We start from the raw sequence: 14168 nt of genomic DNA, 5'->3' as shown, positions 1-14168 counted from the left end.
TCTGCAGGAACTGGTCTCGCTCTTCAACTTCCACAACTACGACAACTTGCTGCACTGCACCCGCAAGATGGACCCACGCCGTGAAGGAATCGAAGTTAGAGTAATGATGGAAACGGTTGTCTGAAAGATAATGACAGATTTTAGTGGAAGAGGGCAGAAGTGAAGTTTGGGATGGGATGATTAAAATATATATATATATAAATTGCACCAATCACCTGTCAGCATATTATGATAAAAAACTCTGGATTCTGCACTGTTGGGTGCTTTGACGATAAAAACTTTTTACTTGTCAGGCTGGCAACGACCGGACAAGTATTATTTACAAACTCCTCCAGATAGCTTCTGTGATAAGTCTCCACACCTCTCACCTTCTCAGTCAAGAAATAACTCACAGAAATATCCAAGCAGCTCCCAACCGCCACCTCCTCTCCCCAATACCATCAATTATTTGAAATATATTCCCAATTATTTGAAATATATTCCCAATTAAATTACATTACAAATACTAATATTTTTTTTGCTTTAGTTACAGATAGGTAGCCGTGTTGGTCTGCCGTAGTCGAAACAAAATAAAAAAATTTCTTCTAGTAGCACCTTAGAGACCAACTAAGTTTGTTATTGGTATGAGCATGCACACAAAAGCTCATACCAATAACAAACTTAGTTGGTCTCTAAGATGCTACAGGAAGGAATTTTTTTATTTTTTGCTTTAATCAACATGCATACGTTGGGAGTGTTGAACACCTCCAAAATGAGGAGGACTAGAAATAACATGTTGAGTACAGTGGTACCTCAGGTTACATACGCTTCAGGTTACAGACTTCTGCTAACCCAGAAATAGTGTTTCAGGTTAAGAACTTTGCTTCAGGATGAGAACAGAAATTGTGCTCTGGTGGCGCGGCGGCAGCAGGAGGCCCCATTAGCTAAAGTGGTGCTTCAGGTTAAGAACAGTTTCAGGTTAAGAACGGACCTCCGGAACGAATTAAGTACTTAACCCGAGGCACCACTGTACTGTGTGGGTGAAGTCAGAGAATACAAATAGTCCCAGCTGTAGCACATTCCGTAACGTTCAGAACACTTTAAAATAGGATTAGGCAAATTCATGGAGAATAAGTCTATTGGTGGCTGCTAGCCACATGGGCTATGCATCGCCTTCAGTTACTGGGAATCACAGTTAGGGAGAGTGCTGTTGTTCCTTGGTTGCAGGCTTCACATGGGGATCTCATTGACCATAGTGAGAACGAGCCTTTGGCTTGATCCAGTAAGACTTTTCTTACATTCTTAACACCTCGCTCCATCTCTTTTAGAACAAGACAGTGGTGAACCTGCTGTTTGCTGCCTACAGTGGCGATGTCTCTGCTCTTCGGAGGTATGGGCCAGCCAGACTAGGGGAAAGACAGTGCTGGGGAGAGATTTCTTGAACTGCCTTTCGATATACGATACAATATCTTTATTGTCATTGTCCCATACAGAACAATGAAATTGAGAAATCTAGATTAGACATTCAAAAACCCCTAAAAACTCTGAAACCCAATTTAAAAATACAGTATACTCCTATAGAGGGACGCGGGTGGCGCTGTGGGTTAAACCACAGAGCCTAGGACTTGCCGATCAGAAGGTTGGCGGTTCGAATCCCCGCGACAGGGTGAGCTCCCGTTGCTTGGTCCCTGCTCCTGCCAACCTAGCAGTTCAAAAACACGTCAAGTGCAAGGAGATAAATAGGTACCGCTCCAGCGGGAAGGTAAACGGCGTTTCCGTGCACTGCTCTGGTTCGCCAGAAGCGGCTTAGTCCTGCTGGCCACATGACACAGAAGCTGTACACCGGCTCCCTCGGCCAATAAAGCGAGATGAGCGCCGCAACCCCAGAGTCATCCGCGACTGGACCTAATGGTCAGGGGTCCCTTTACCTTTACCTTTACCATTATACTCCTATAGAGACTCCTTATACCGTGTTTAAAGCCAGAATTGCTTTTGGGTAGAAACTGTTTCTCAGGTGGCTAGTCCTAGTCTTTATGACCCTGTACCTTCTTCCAGAAGGCAGACGCTGAAAGAGATCATTTCCCAGGGTGTCACTATCCTGCACTATCTCTGCAGCTTTCTTTTGGCACTTGGCAGCATAGATTTGATCAAAGGTGTGAAGAGTGCACCCAATTATTCTCTCTACAGTCTTTACAACCCTGGAACTCTGGGATGGGGAACTTGTAGCCCTCCAGATGTAGCTGGACTACAATACCCATCAGCTCCAGCCAGAATGGCCAGTGGCCTCGAGGATGATGGGAATTGTAGTCCAACAACATGTGGAGGGCCATAGGTGCCCCATCCTTGATCAAGTTCAGGGTTTCCCAAACTTGGGTCTCCAGCTATTTTTGGACTACAATTCCCATCATCCCTGACCACTGGTCTTGATGGCTAGGGATGATGGGAATTGTAGTCCAAAAACAGCTGGTGACTCAAGTTTGGGAAACATGGATCTTGTTTATCTGACTATAGTTTAAATTGCTCTGCATGGTAGTCCTCCTCAGAGTAGGCCCATTGAAATTAAGATACATGACTAACAGCCTGTTAATTTCAATGGGTCTGTGAGCAGAACTAGCATTGGAAATAACACTGACTCCCTTCTTGGCTTCCCTCTAGATTTGCCCTGTCAGCCATGGACATGGAACAGAAAGACTACGATTCCCGCACAGCTCTTCACGTAGCTGCAGCTGAAGGTAGCATGCTGGGGCCACAATTGTTTCATGAGTCTAGGGCCATGTTTGCACCTTGCAGGCTTGCACAGCCCCAATGCACCTCCGGGGATTCGGTCATGCACTTCTCTGGTTTCCTTGTGCCCAGTGTTTTTGCACCTGGCTATGGACCACTTAGGGACACGGGTGGCGCTGTGGGTTAAACCACAGAGCCTAGGACTTGCCGATCAGAAGGTCGGCGGTTCGAATCCCCGCAACAGGGTGAGCTCCCGTTGCTCGGTCCCTGCTCCTGTCAACCTAGCAGTTCTAAAGCACGTCAAAGTGCAAGTAGATAAATAGGTACTGCTCTAGCGGGAAGGTAAACGGTGTTTCCGTGCACTGCTCTGGTTCGCCAGAAGCGGCTTAGTCATGCTGGCCACATGACCCAGAAGCTGTACGCCAGCTCCCTCGGCCGATAAACCGAGATGAGCGCCGCAACCCCAGAGTCGGTCACGACTGGACCTAATGGTCAGGGGTCCCTTTACCTTTTATGGACCACTTAATGACCAAGTGAAGATGCCTGGGTGCCAGGATTGTACCTGACCACCATCTGAGGATCATTGGATATGGACTGTTCCCATACACCAGACATGGCCAAACTTGGCCCTCCAGATGTTTTGGGACTACAATTCCCATCATCCCTAGCTAACAGGACCAGTGGTCAGGGATGATGGGAATTGTAGTCCCAAAACATCTGGAGGGCCAAGTTTGGCCATACCTGCCATACATCAATACCCAACCCTGTCGAATTCTATCAGTTATATTTTATCTGCACAAGCAGAATAAATTTCTGGAACCAAAATGCTTTTTTTGGGGCAGCCTGAGCAGGAGCAGTCACAATTAAGAAAAAGAGGTTGGAATAGGCCAATATATATCCCTGGATCAAGTGACTCTTCTTCTTTTAAGTTCTCAAAGCTCTTAACCTAGCTCAAGGTTGTCATCTGAACTAGCCAGATGTTTAACTGGTAATCACAGTCAGTCCATCATTTGAAAAACAAGACTTTAGAGCTATATTATGCAAAAATAGCAACTAATCATTCCATTTTGGCGACTGCAACCTTGGTTTAAGGAGCCATTTTGCACCCAGCTTATATATCTGAGTTTCTAACGCTGCTTCTGCCCTAAAAGTGGAGCCTAATGTGGTGGTAGCGCTATGGAGTCAACGGTGCATTGCTTCAATACAATGCGACACACCATTTCTGTTAAGTGCACTCACCATGTTCTTTGAGATTTGTTGTTGTTTAGTCATTTAGTCGTGTCCGACTCTTCGTGACCCCATGGACCAGAGCATGCCAGGCACTCCTGTCTTCCACTGCCTCCCGCAGTTTGGTCAGACTCATGTTTGTAGCTTCGAGAACACTGTCCAACCATCTCGTCCTCTGTCGTCCCCTTCTCCTTGTGCCCTCCATCTTTCCCAACATCAGGGTCTTTTCCAGGGAGTCTTCTCTTCTCATGAGGTGGCCAAAGTATTGGAGTCTCAGCTTCAGGATCTGTCCTTACAGTGAGCACTCAGGGCTGATTTCCTTAAGAATGAATAGGTTTGTTCTTCTTGCAGTCCATGGGACTCTCAAGAGTCTCCTCCAGCTCCATAATTCAAAAGCATCAATTCTTCGGCGATCAGCCTTCTGTATGGTCCAGCTCTCACTTCCATACATCACTACTGGGAAAACCGTAGCTTTAACTATACGGACCTTTGTTGGCAAGGTGATGTCTCTGCTTCTTAAGATGTTGTCTAGGTTTGTCATTGCTTTTCTCCCAAGAAGCAGGCGTCTTTTAATTTCGTGGCTGCTGTCACCATCTGCAGTGATCTTGGAGCCCAAGAAAGTAAAATCTCTCACTGCCTCCATTTCTTCCCCTTCTATTTGCCAGGAGGTGATGGGACCAGTGGTCTCCTGAACCTCCTGTTAAAAAGGTGATCAGGTAAGACATGATGTGAGACACCTGTGCCTGACTCGCTGAAGAGTTTCTGCCAGTCCGAGCATGCATTATTGGGCTGGATGGAAGGACTTTTAGACTTGGCATCCTGTGAGTTATGACGCCATGTGTCCTTAAATCCCAGCACCAGGAAATAACCTAGCTAAAAGGCCTCTATCCTTGAGGCCCTGAGAAAAGTTCCCTCTCCAGATCGCAGGCCACCAAGGGTCTTTGTGTTATATAGAGAGAGAGAGAGAGAGAGAGCGCACAAGGAATTTTCTCAGTGCCTCTCACAATGGAAGCATCCTTGCCCAGGGTCCTGTGGTGTTCGCTCTAAGCCAGGCTCCCATCCCTTGAGGAAATGAGAGACTGCTCCTCTTCCATCTGGCTTGACTGCCTCTCCCATTTGCAGAGCTACAGAAGGGAGAGGCCAAGGCTCTCCCCGAGGCGCTTTAATGTGAATACTCAGCACAGCGTGTTTCCTAACCTCAGCAAGTCAGTTTCGCCGGCGCACACCCTAGTGGTTCCTTTGCCTGACATGGTGCATGTGGGAGGCACATTGTGCACAACCTTCAACATTTCTCCGGTGCAAATAGGGACACCCTATAACACCCAGCATCAGGGTATTTTCCAGGGAGTCTTCCCTTCTCATGAGGTGGCCAAAGTCCTGGAGCCTCAGTTTCAGGATCTGTCCTTCCAGTGAGCACTCAGGGCTGATTTCCTTCAGAATGGATATGTTTGTTCTTGTAGTCCATGGGACTCTCAAGAGTCTCCTTCAGCACCAGAATTCAAAAGCCTCAATTCTTCGGCGATCAGCCTTCTTTATGGTCCCGCTCTCACTTCCATACATCACTACTGGGAAAACCATAGAGGAACATAATAAGAATCAAAGGCTATCAAAGATACTGAACCAGGGACATAACTGGGGAAGAGGATTTAGGTGCAAGGATAGCGAAAATGGCAGGCGAAAGATAGAAGGCATCGGCTGGGAACTGGAGGTACCTGACGAGAACAAAATAAAGCTATGTATTGATGCTGAAGAGGTTTCCATTAGAGATGGAAGTGTAAGGTCCCAAACCACAGGTGGATAACCTGTACCCACCATTCCAAGATCTTGTTGGACTCCAACTCCCATCAGCCCCAGGATGGTGGGAGTTGGAGTCCAGCAGCATATATAGGTTTCTCTCCCCTGCTCTAAACTTTTACATGTCTCCACAAACTCTATGCAACCTTAGGGATAAAAGATGCAGGAATCTCTGTCTCTCCCCCCCCCCCTTACATTCCCAGCTAATCAATTTTCTGTGTTTTAAGACAAAAGTTAATTTCAAGTATTTTGACTAAGCAGGACTGTACAAAGTAATGCTTGTTTTACATTGGGACTGTAAAAAGCCCCAGGCTTTAATGTAGATTAACGGGTATTTTTAAGGCTCTGTCTTAATGAGAGGTTAGCAGACTGTCACAGCTCATACACAAGAAACTCTGGTTTTGTAGCAAGAAAGGGACCTCCGATTAAACTATCACTGTGCTCTGTGCAAGCTATAGGGGTTTGGGGGCAGACCAGGGGGCATTTAGGAAGAAATAAACCTCTTTCAAGGCAGCTTAGGTTTACAGTTTCGCTGTGTCCATCTATTGCTATGAGTAAGCTACTTGCTCTGTAATAACCTTCCTGCAATCTACCAACTCTCTGCTTAAATAACTTTGTGACTTGTTGGGGGTGGGCCAAGAGGTTGAAACTTAAAATTCTGTGATTCCTCCCCCCTGCCCAGGTCACCTGGAGGTTGTGAAGTTTCTGGTGGAAGCCTGCAGAGTAAATCCTTTTGTCAAAGACAGGTGAGGAATGGTAGGCTTATGAAAGACTGGGGAGAGGGGAGGGTCCATTCTTAGCTGGGACATCAGGGATTGCCACAGCCAAAGACAAGATGTCAGAGAGCCTGTTGGGCCTTCCCATTTGGCCCACTGGGGTATTTTGGCCCAAACCACCCCTGCCTATCAATTTATCCATCACCTGATGACATACAAAATCGGGTGCATGACAAGTAAACACATGGTGCCAAATTGAACAGGATTAATTGGGCACAAACTTTAACCTTGCTTCAGGTAGGTAGCCGTGTTGGTCTGCAGTAGTCAAGTCAAGTCAAGTCAAAACAAAACAAAACAAAACAAAACAAAATTAAAAATTCCTTCCAGTAGCACCTTAGAGACCAACTAAGTTAGTTATTGGTATGAGCTAACCCTAACCCTAACCTCCATAACGAATTTAGTTCTTAACCTGAGGTACCACTGTAACTAACTTAGTTGGTCTCTAAGGTGCTACTGGAAGAAATTATTATTATTATTATTAATTTTGTTTTGTTTTAACCTTGCTTCTTCCTTTCCAGTAACATAAGGCACTTTTTGAATGAGGTACCCATCTATGGTCACCAAGAAAGGCACCCATTTTTATTTTTTTAAGCACCAAATTCTAACTTGATATGAAGAATCAACAACATACTTAAGGGTATGCTCCCAATTCATGCTTTCCAGTTGCAACCATGGCTTGAATTCAAACTGCACCAACAAAGATGCACTCCTCCTTCTTCCTTTGAATCACCTAGCACCATACCTCTTCTGGTGACTGACAGACAGGCAGTCCTAGCCACCCATCAAAGTGGTCTGTGTTGAGTTCTAGATCTGGCCTACTGATTGGATCCAGTTTCTAAATAGATAGTAGCTGCACATGCCTTCATCTCTTTCCTTCTCTGCAGGTGGGGGAACATTGCCTTGGACGATGCTACGCAGTTTAATCACTTGGAAGTGGTGAAGCTACTCAAAGATTACCAGGACACCTACGTATTGGGAGCCAGCCAGGCTCGGGAAGCAGCTGAGGACCTTTCCAAGGAGAACTTAGAAAGCATGGTGTGAAAATTGTGAACTATTCTGTTAGCTGCATTTCAACACCAATTTAACTAGGTCACTTGCTCTCATTTCTGAAAGGAGGCAGACACACCAGCGGACGTACTTCTGCTTAGGATTTGAGCTGAGATGTGGTTGGGTGGGTCCATCCTAATGGCTCTTCCTGAAGTTTCATGCGGCCAGTCTCCCAATTCTTGGGTTATAGGAAACACCTACACCAGTTAGTTCCATGCACAAGCTCGATACTTGGTGACACAGCAGTAAACTTGATAAGAGTCCACAGAAACTGAGCTAGCAGCTATTGGCGAGAGAGACCAAAGTGGGACCTTGTCTCTTAAACGCTAACACTTCACACTGCCTGTAGATCAAAGCAGACACTCCTTACAGAGGCAAAAGGCATTAAAGGCCCAAAGTAGCCCTGCCCCTTTGCCCTACACTGTTATCCCACTAAGTACTTTGACTTTCTGTTGCTCCCTTCTTTCAAGTAATTGTGAACCTCAGCATGCAGTCCTAGTATTTGTGTAACTGGGATGGAGGAAGCTTTCAGGCTGTGACTGCAGAGTTTTATCTTTTTTAACATTGCCATTTGATATACAATTTGTTAGGGTGGTTTGCAAAAAAAAATACTTTAAAACACCAGCTTTGAAGACCAGAAAGGGCAAAGTGCACACCCACCTCAAGCAGTGCCTGCAATGCTGGAGATAAGACAATCTCTCTGGGCCTTAAGTTTCCTAGACAAACTAAACATTGCCCTAACTTTCTAGACAAGTCCCAGGATAAAAGTGGTAAGATCAAGAGGTGTGGAGTGATGTGGTAATACGGGTAGACAGAGTTACAACCCTAAGCATATTTGTTCAATATTTAAGTGTTAAGTCCCAACTGAATTTGCATGAGTCGAACAAGTGCATTCAGAATTGGACTCTGGAATAGAGAAGTTCAGAGCAAATGGTAGTGTTTTCTTCACAGAGCCTATCTGCTTTCAGCAGCAATTCTAGAATGAAGGGTGTTTGTTTGTTTTAAAGCTTTTCTTAAACCATGGGATATTTTCAGGTAAAAGCACTGGTCAGCCCAAAGGAGCTTAAGAAAGCACCAACAGAAAATACAATGTTTCAGATAAATTTATTTTTATTGATTGTTATAACTACACAACTGCCAACACACATACAGTTAACAGAATGCTGCTGCTCTTCCTTGATTCAAAAAAATAGCTCCTTGTTGTCTTCAAGTTGTGTTCCATAAAATAAAGCACACCTCTGGAGAATGTGTCAGTGTGCTAGATCTGAGAGTACTGTGAAATGAGTGACCACAGATAGCTGTTATCAGAACATTTCTGGCTTGATTTGGCACCCATATATTGCTGCTCCATTAAACATAGACAAAACCCTGTACAGGGAAACCCCTGCTAAGCCAGGGTCTAATGGAATGAGGTGGGATTATTGGGCTGTGTATTAAAAGAAAGTCATTCCTATATATCTGATTATGTGCAACAAAGTTTATCAGTACAGGAGGATTAGAGCTCCAATGGGTATGTCAGCATCTTAGATGCAGGCTTACTTTGTCCTCCCACTGGCCCAGCAGAGGGCAATGGTGGCTATGCGTTGTACACAAGTTTCTCTGCCTCCAGACATCTGAAAGCCTAGGCAGATACTTAGGCTGAGCAAGGGGACTCTATACATTATTAAGGACATGGGATAAGAGCACCAAAAGGTGTGGCTGATCACACACAACAGCTGCAAAGAAACAAATTTGACCGTGGAGCAACCACATACATTTTCCATATGGACAAACCCTAATTTAAGCCAAGTGCATCCCGTGTTTGTAGACAGCCAAACAACCTCCTTTTACGAGAATAATGGAGCAGAGACAGAAAATCAGAACATGTGGTCTTCAGTGCTCTGAATAATATCTTACTACATTCCAAATGAGACATGTTTCAACCCAGAATCCAAAGACGTCATCTTTTCCTAAGAGAAAACAGTCAACGGGCTGAATGGTATATATATATAGATATGAAACTTTGGCTCCTATGACAAGGGTATTGCAGGAGAGGGATTCATTTTATGTACCACTCTGAAGCCTCATATTCCAAGCAGATTGTTCGTCTCTCCAAACATCACTAAGCTTGAGAGGTTTTCAGTTCCTGTCGAGAATTTCAGGTACATCGAGGCCTGAATGCGTGATCAGTTCACCATCCCAGAGGGCAAAGGCGGGCACTACGGGGCCTTGGAACTCAGCAAAGATGCTGTGGACGGACACATGTTTGCTTACATCCACCAGGCTGAGTTTCTTGCTGTCGTAGTCCAAGAACAGACCCACTCTCTCTGGGTGGCCGATGTTCTTGATTGGAGTGGTCTCATTAGCGAACATGGCATTCCAGCACCGGTTCGCATAGGAAAAGACCCAGGAGCGGTCATCTACTCCAACGCAACCGTCCCGGGAGATGTCCACGTCTGCTACCCCTATGCGGAATTGCTGCGATTCTTTGACAGTCACTTCCCAGTAGTGACGCCCACTGGAGACAGCCGTGTCACCCAGTACCACAGCCCAGTCTCTGAAGCGTTCAGGATTCCGGGGAACGCTGGTGGGGTCAATCCCCACCATACGGTAAATGACACCAGTGTTCTTTTTGAACAGATCCAAGCTGCTGTGGGCCGTTCTCTCATCCAGCTTGAAATTGATCTCTGCAGTAAGAAAGAAAATTGCATGAGAGTCCTACGTTTTGCTGCTTCTCTCAGAAAGGAAGCAAGGTTAGCAAAACCATTTTACTCTGTGATCGCCAAGGTTTTCCACCTTACAAGAGGTGAAGAGATGTTGCTGGACTGCAACTCACACCATCCTCAGCCAGAGTTGTAATCCAGAAACATCTGGAGGACCACAAATTCCCATCCCTGACCCTGCTTTACAGTTACAGTGGTGCCTCGCAAGACAAAAAGAATCCGTTCCGCGAGTCTCTTCTTCTTGCGGGTTTTTCGTCTTGCGAAGCAAGCCCATTGACGGCTTAGTGGCTTATCGGATAAGCGGCTTAGAAAAAGGGGGGGAAAGGAAAAAAAACCCCGCAGGAACTCGCAAGACATTTTCGTCTTGCGAAGCAAGCCCATAGGAAATTCGTTTTGCGAAGCACCTCCAAAACGGAAAACTCTTTCGTCTTGCGAGTTTTCCGTCTTGCGAGGCATTTGTCTTGCGGGGCACCACTGTACATTTGTTGAACTAAGGGAGCTATTATGTTTCCTTTTGCACAGATAGATGTTAATAGAAATAACAACACACATTTACTATAGGGGAAATGGGTGTACTTGCTAAATAATAAGACAAAGCATAAGACATCAACTTGGAGAAAAGGGTTAAGGGAATAGGGCTATCATTCAATTGGACATTTTAGTTGTCCCAGTCAAAAGCTACATCAGTTTCTGTAAGAATAAAAAAAATGTTCTAAAAACAAAGTATGGTTTTTCTTCAGATTCATGTATTTTCCTGAGATTAGAATGAGAAAGGCGCCTCTTTATATTTTTTATATTTTATCAAAGCATAGACAACAGAAATTAGGCTATCCCTGTCCAGTTAAGGGCATAACTGGGCCACCAGCCATAAATATGGAGGGGAGCGTGGATTATGAACAAGGTCACTCAAATGACAACACTCTCCCCCCTGCAAAATGCAATTGCCACAAATGCTATGGTTAACAACACAATCATTCAGAAGGAGGCTGGGTAGTACCCAACTGTGCCATCTGGTAACTTCTTCTTCATCATCATCATCATCATTTCAGCTGGCACCTTCATTATATACTTTTAGGCTCCTGGAACAAACGTTCCTCTTCAACCAGGCCTCTGGCTGATAAACATCCAATACCTTTTTAAATGTGTTGTGGCACAGGATGGGAGGTTACGGGGTTTTTTCTATTATGTCTTTTGTGTTTTTTATTTTCTATTTTAATGTTGTGAACCACACTGAGATCTATGGAGGAAGGGTGGCAAACTGATTTAATAAACCACAACAGCAACTGAAATAATAGTATTTTACTGGATGAACACTCCACCACTTTATAACCAAGAGTCAGCATTCAGCAGTCATCTATGTAGCATTTTGAATCAAAAGGCAATCTTACCCCAGAAGCTACACAGCTACACACTCTCTTCCTCTGTAAGGGTTTTCATAGCAGCATAACTGTGCCTCTGTGGTAATGTATAGGCTACAGTTGATCAGATAGATAGATAGATAGATAGATCGATATAGATACACACACGGACACAAACACTTACTGACTTACATTAGGGATATCTGGAATCGAATAAGGAATCTCCTGCCTGCAAAGCCTGTGTTTTAATACTGAGCTACAGAAGCTCTCATTAAATCATACTATGAAGAACTGCAAAACTACAGTGGTACCTCAGGTTACATACGCTTCAGGTTACATACGCTTCAGGTTACAGACTCCGCTAACCCAGAAATAGTACCTCAGATTAAGAACTTTGCTTCAGGATGTGAACAGAAATCATGCTCTGGCGGCGCGGCGGCAGCGGGAGGCCCCATTAGCTAAAGCGGTGCTTCAGGTTAAGAACAGTTTCAGGTTAAGAACGGACCTCCGGAACGAATGAAGTACGTAACCAGAGGTATCACTGTATTGGCAAACAGTCTTGCAGGAGAACCACTAAGCATTATAAATGGCAGCCATGGGCTTAGCCAGGATTTATGAGGATGGGGGCAGAACCAACCTATCTGTGATGCGATGGGTCAGTTAGTTAAGTATTTTAAGTATTTCCTTCTGGGAGTTATAGGGGTAGAAGTACCTAAACAGTATAGAAATTTATTCATGTATGCAACTACAGCAGCAAGAATGTAATTTGCCCAAAAATGGAAAGAAGACAATCTGACGAAAGAAGAATGGACACAAAAACTTACGGACTATACAGAAATGGCAAAATGTACCGGGGGGTGGGGGTGGGGAATAAGAAATCAAGATAACTAACTTTTTACAAAAGAATGGAAATGGTTTATTGAATATTTGCAAATAACTACCAGACTTTTAGAAGACATCTGAAGGCAGCCCTCTTTAGGGAAGCTTTTAATGTTTAACAGACTACTGTATTTTAATACTTTGTTGGAAGCCACCCAGAGTGGCTGGGGAAACCCAGCCAGATGGGCGGGGTGTAAATAATAAATTATTATATTATTATTATAAATTGTAAATAGATAAGGACATTGGCAGGATTATTGTAATAACTGTCAGTTTTGTAAGAGTATATAATTAAAGTAGATGAATAAAAGAATAAGTTAATTTAGAATATGAAGGAAAATATAAAAAAAAAATTAAGGAACCGCAGAAAGAGGAGAAATTGAGTCTTGAAATGTTTAAATGACTGTAGAACTACTGAAATGTATATAACTGAAAATTACAAAGTATTTTTATTTATTTACTTGATTTAGGGGGACAGCTACCCCCTGCACCTCCATGACTGCTATAGTACATAGTATATTCAGCTTCGTGACTAAGCTAAGCTGATTTATTTATAGCACTTATACACCACATAATAATAATAAAATAATAATAATAATAATAATAATAATAATAATAAAATAATTCTAAGCAGGTTACATGCAATATTCTATAAAAGTCGCAACAACACACATACGCCATGTTAAACTCATTTTGCTGGCCAAAAACCAGATGCTCTGAGGCCCTCGAAGTATCCCGCCTCTTTATGAAGGGCTCATTAGCAAATAATGGTACTGCTATATATTATTATTATTATTATTATTATTATTATTATTATTATTATTATTGTTATTATTATTATTATTGTTATTATTATCAGCTACTTAAAGCGAGCGACTCAAGGACCCTTAATTGGAAAAAGTGCAAAAGAGTCGACTCGGCAGAGGTCCTGCGCGTTTAAGAGCGTCGTATCAGGCAGAAGTTCAACAGGTGCAGGTTTGCTCGATGTGACGGTGCGGAGCCTTCTGCCTGCTGAATTTCTACCTCAGCTATCATAGCCCAACGAAAGGATGACGAGCAACCCTAAACACAGTGTCCTCGTGCCCGAGGAAAGAAACATTCGTAAGCAGCGCAGAGCCGCCACTGGGTATAACTGCAAGTACCTCTCCGGGGCGCTTCTCCCCCTAAACGGCGCCCCGCGACACACAGGCTCCAGCCTCGCTGCTTCACACCCCTCAGCATGGGCGCCGCCATTTTGGAAAGGGCACTGCTCAACCACGCGTGGACGGCGCCTGCGCGATTGCTCCTTAAGGCGGCTGCGGCCGCCATCTTGGAGGAGGGCAACAGCCGCCCCCGCCGGCGGATCTCTCCCGCCATCTTAAAGCCAGGCTGTCGCTATTGGTCCGGGAGAGCCGAGCTTCAGGGTCGCCATCTTCTCATAGGGCGCGGCGCTTTCTGACGCCACCGGCGCCATCTTGAAGCGGAGGGAAGGCCGGCGAGGCCGTCATTTTGTTCCTGTTAGAGGGGTAGTGCGTGGCTGTGGGCTAGAGAAAATAAATTGCTGAGATTCTTTTGGGAACGAACCCAAATTGTTGGGGTTTTTTTTTGGGGGGGGGGGAGAAATCTCCTCCCGCCCCAGAAAATAGTGGTTTTAAGCTTTTGTTTATATATATATATATATATACACACACAATTTTTATTAA

The 14168-nt window shown here is 44.5% G+C and overlaps 2 protein-coding genes across 9 annotated transcripts in view; one reads left to right on the top strand and one right to left on the bottom strand.

Annotated features, from left to right (window-relative positions):
* The window catches only part of GLS2 (glutaminase 2), a 34512-nt gene extending 26034 nt beyond the window's left edge, over window positions 1–8478 (top strand). For 6 of the 8 annotated variants that reach the window (XM_081849678.1, XM_081849680.1, XM_081849681.1 and 3 more), the window contains exons 14-18: window positions 8–115; window positions 1308–1369; window positions 2635–2711; window positions 6407–6470; window positions 7385–8478. In XM_081849678.1, coding sequence (XP_081705804.1) covers window positions 8–115; window positions 1308–1369; window positions 2635–2711; window positions 6407–6470; window positions 7385–7541 — 468 coding nt within the window. In that variant the 3' untranslated portion in view covers window positions 7542–8478. The remainder of the gene's footprint in view (window positions 1–7; window positions 116–1307; window positions 1370–2634; window positions 2712–6406; window positions 6471–7384) is intronic. The other 2 variants (XM_081849675.1, XM_081849676.1) reach the window with 2 other exon arrangements.
* Window positions 8479–8639: 161 nt separating this feature from the next.
* SPRYD4 (SPRY domain containing 4) lies at window positions 8640–13857 on the bottom strand. Its single transcript, XM_081849968.1, has 2 exons — window positions 13629–13857; window positions 8640–10213 (listed from the first exon to the last, which is right to left on the bottom strand). Exons 1-2 carry the CDS (start codon window positions 13840–13842, stop codon window positions 9666–9668), a joined length of 762 nt encoding a protein of 253 aa, XP_081706094.1. The 5' UTR covers window positions 13843–13857; the 3' UTR covers window positions 8640–9665.
* Between the last annotated feature and the right edge of the window lie 311 nt (window positions 13858–14168).

Source organism: Podarcis erhardii, assembly GCF_964252035.2.
Source record: "Podarcis erhardii genome assembly, chromosome: 2".
Classification (NCBI taxonomy): domain Eukaryota; kingdom Metazoa; phylum Chordata; class Lepidosauria; order Squamata; family Lacertidae; genus Podarcis; species Podarcis erhardii.
The sequence above is the reverse complement of the archived record's forward strand: the minus strand, read 5'-3'. Positions and strand labels throughout refer to the sequence as shown.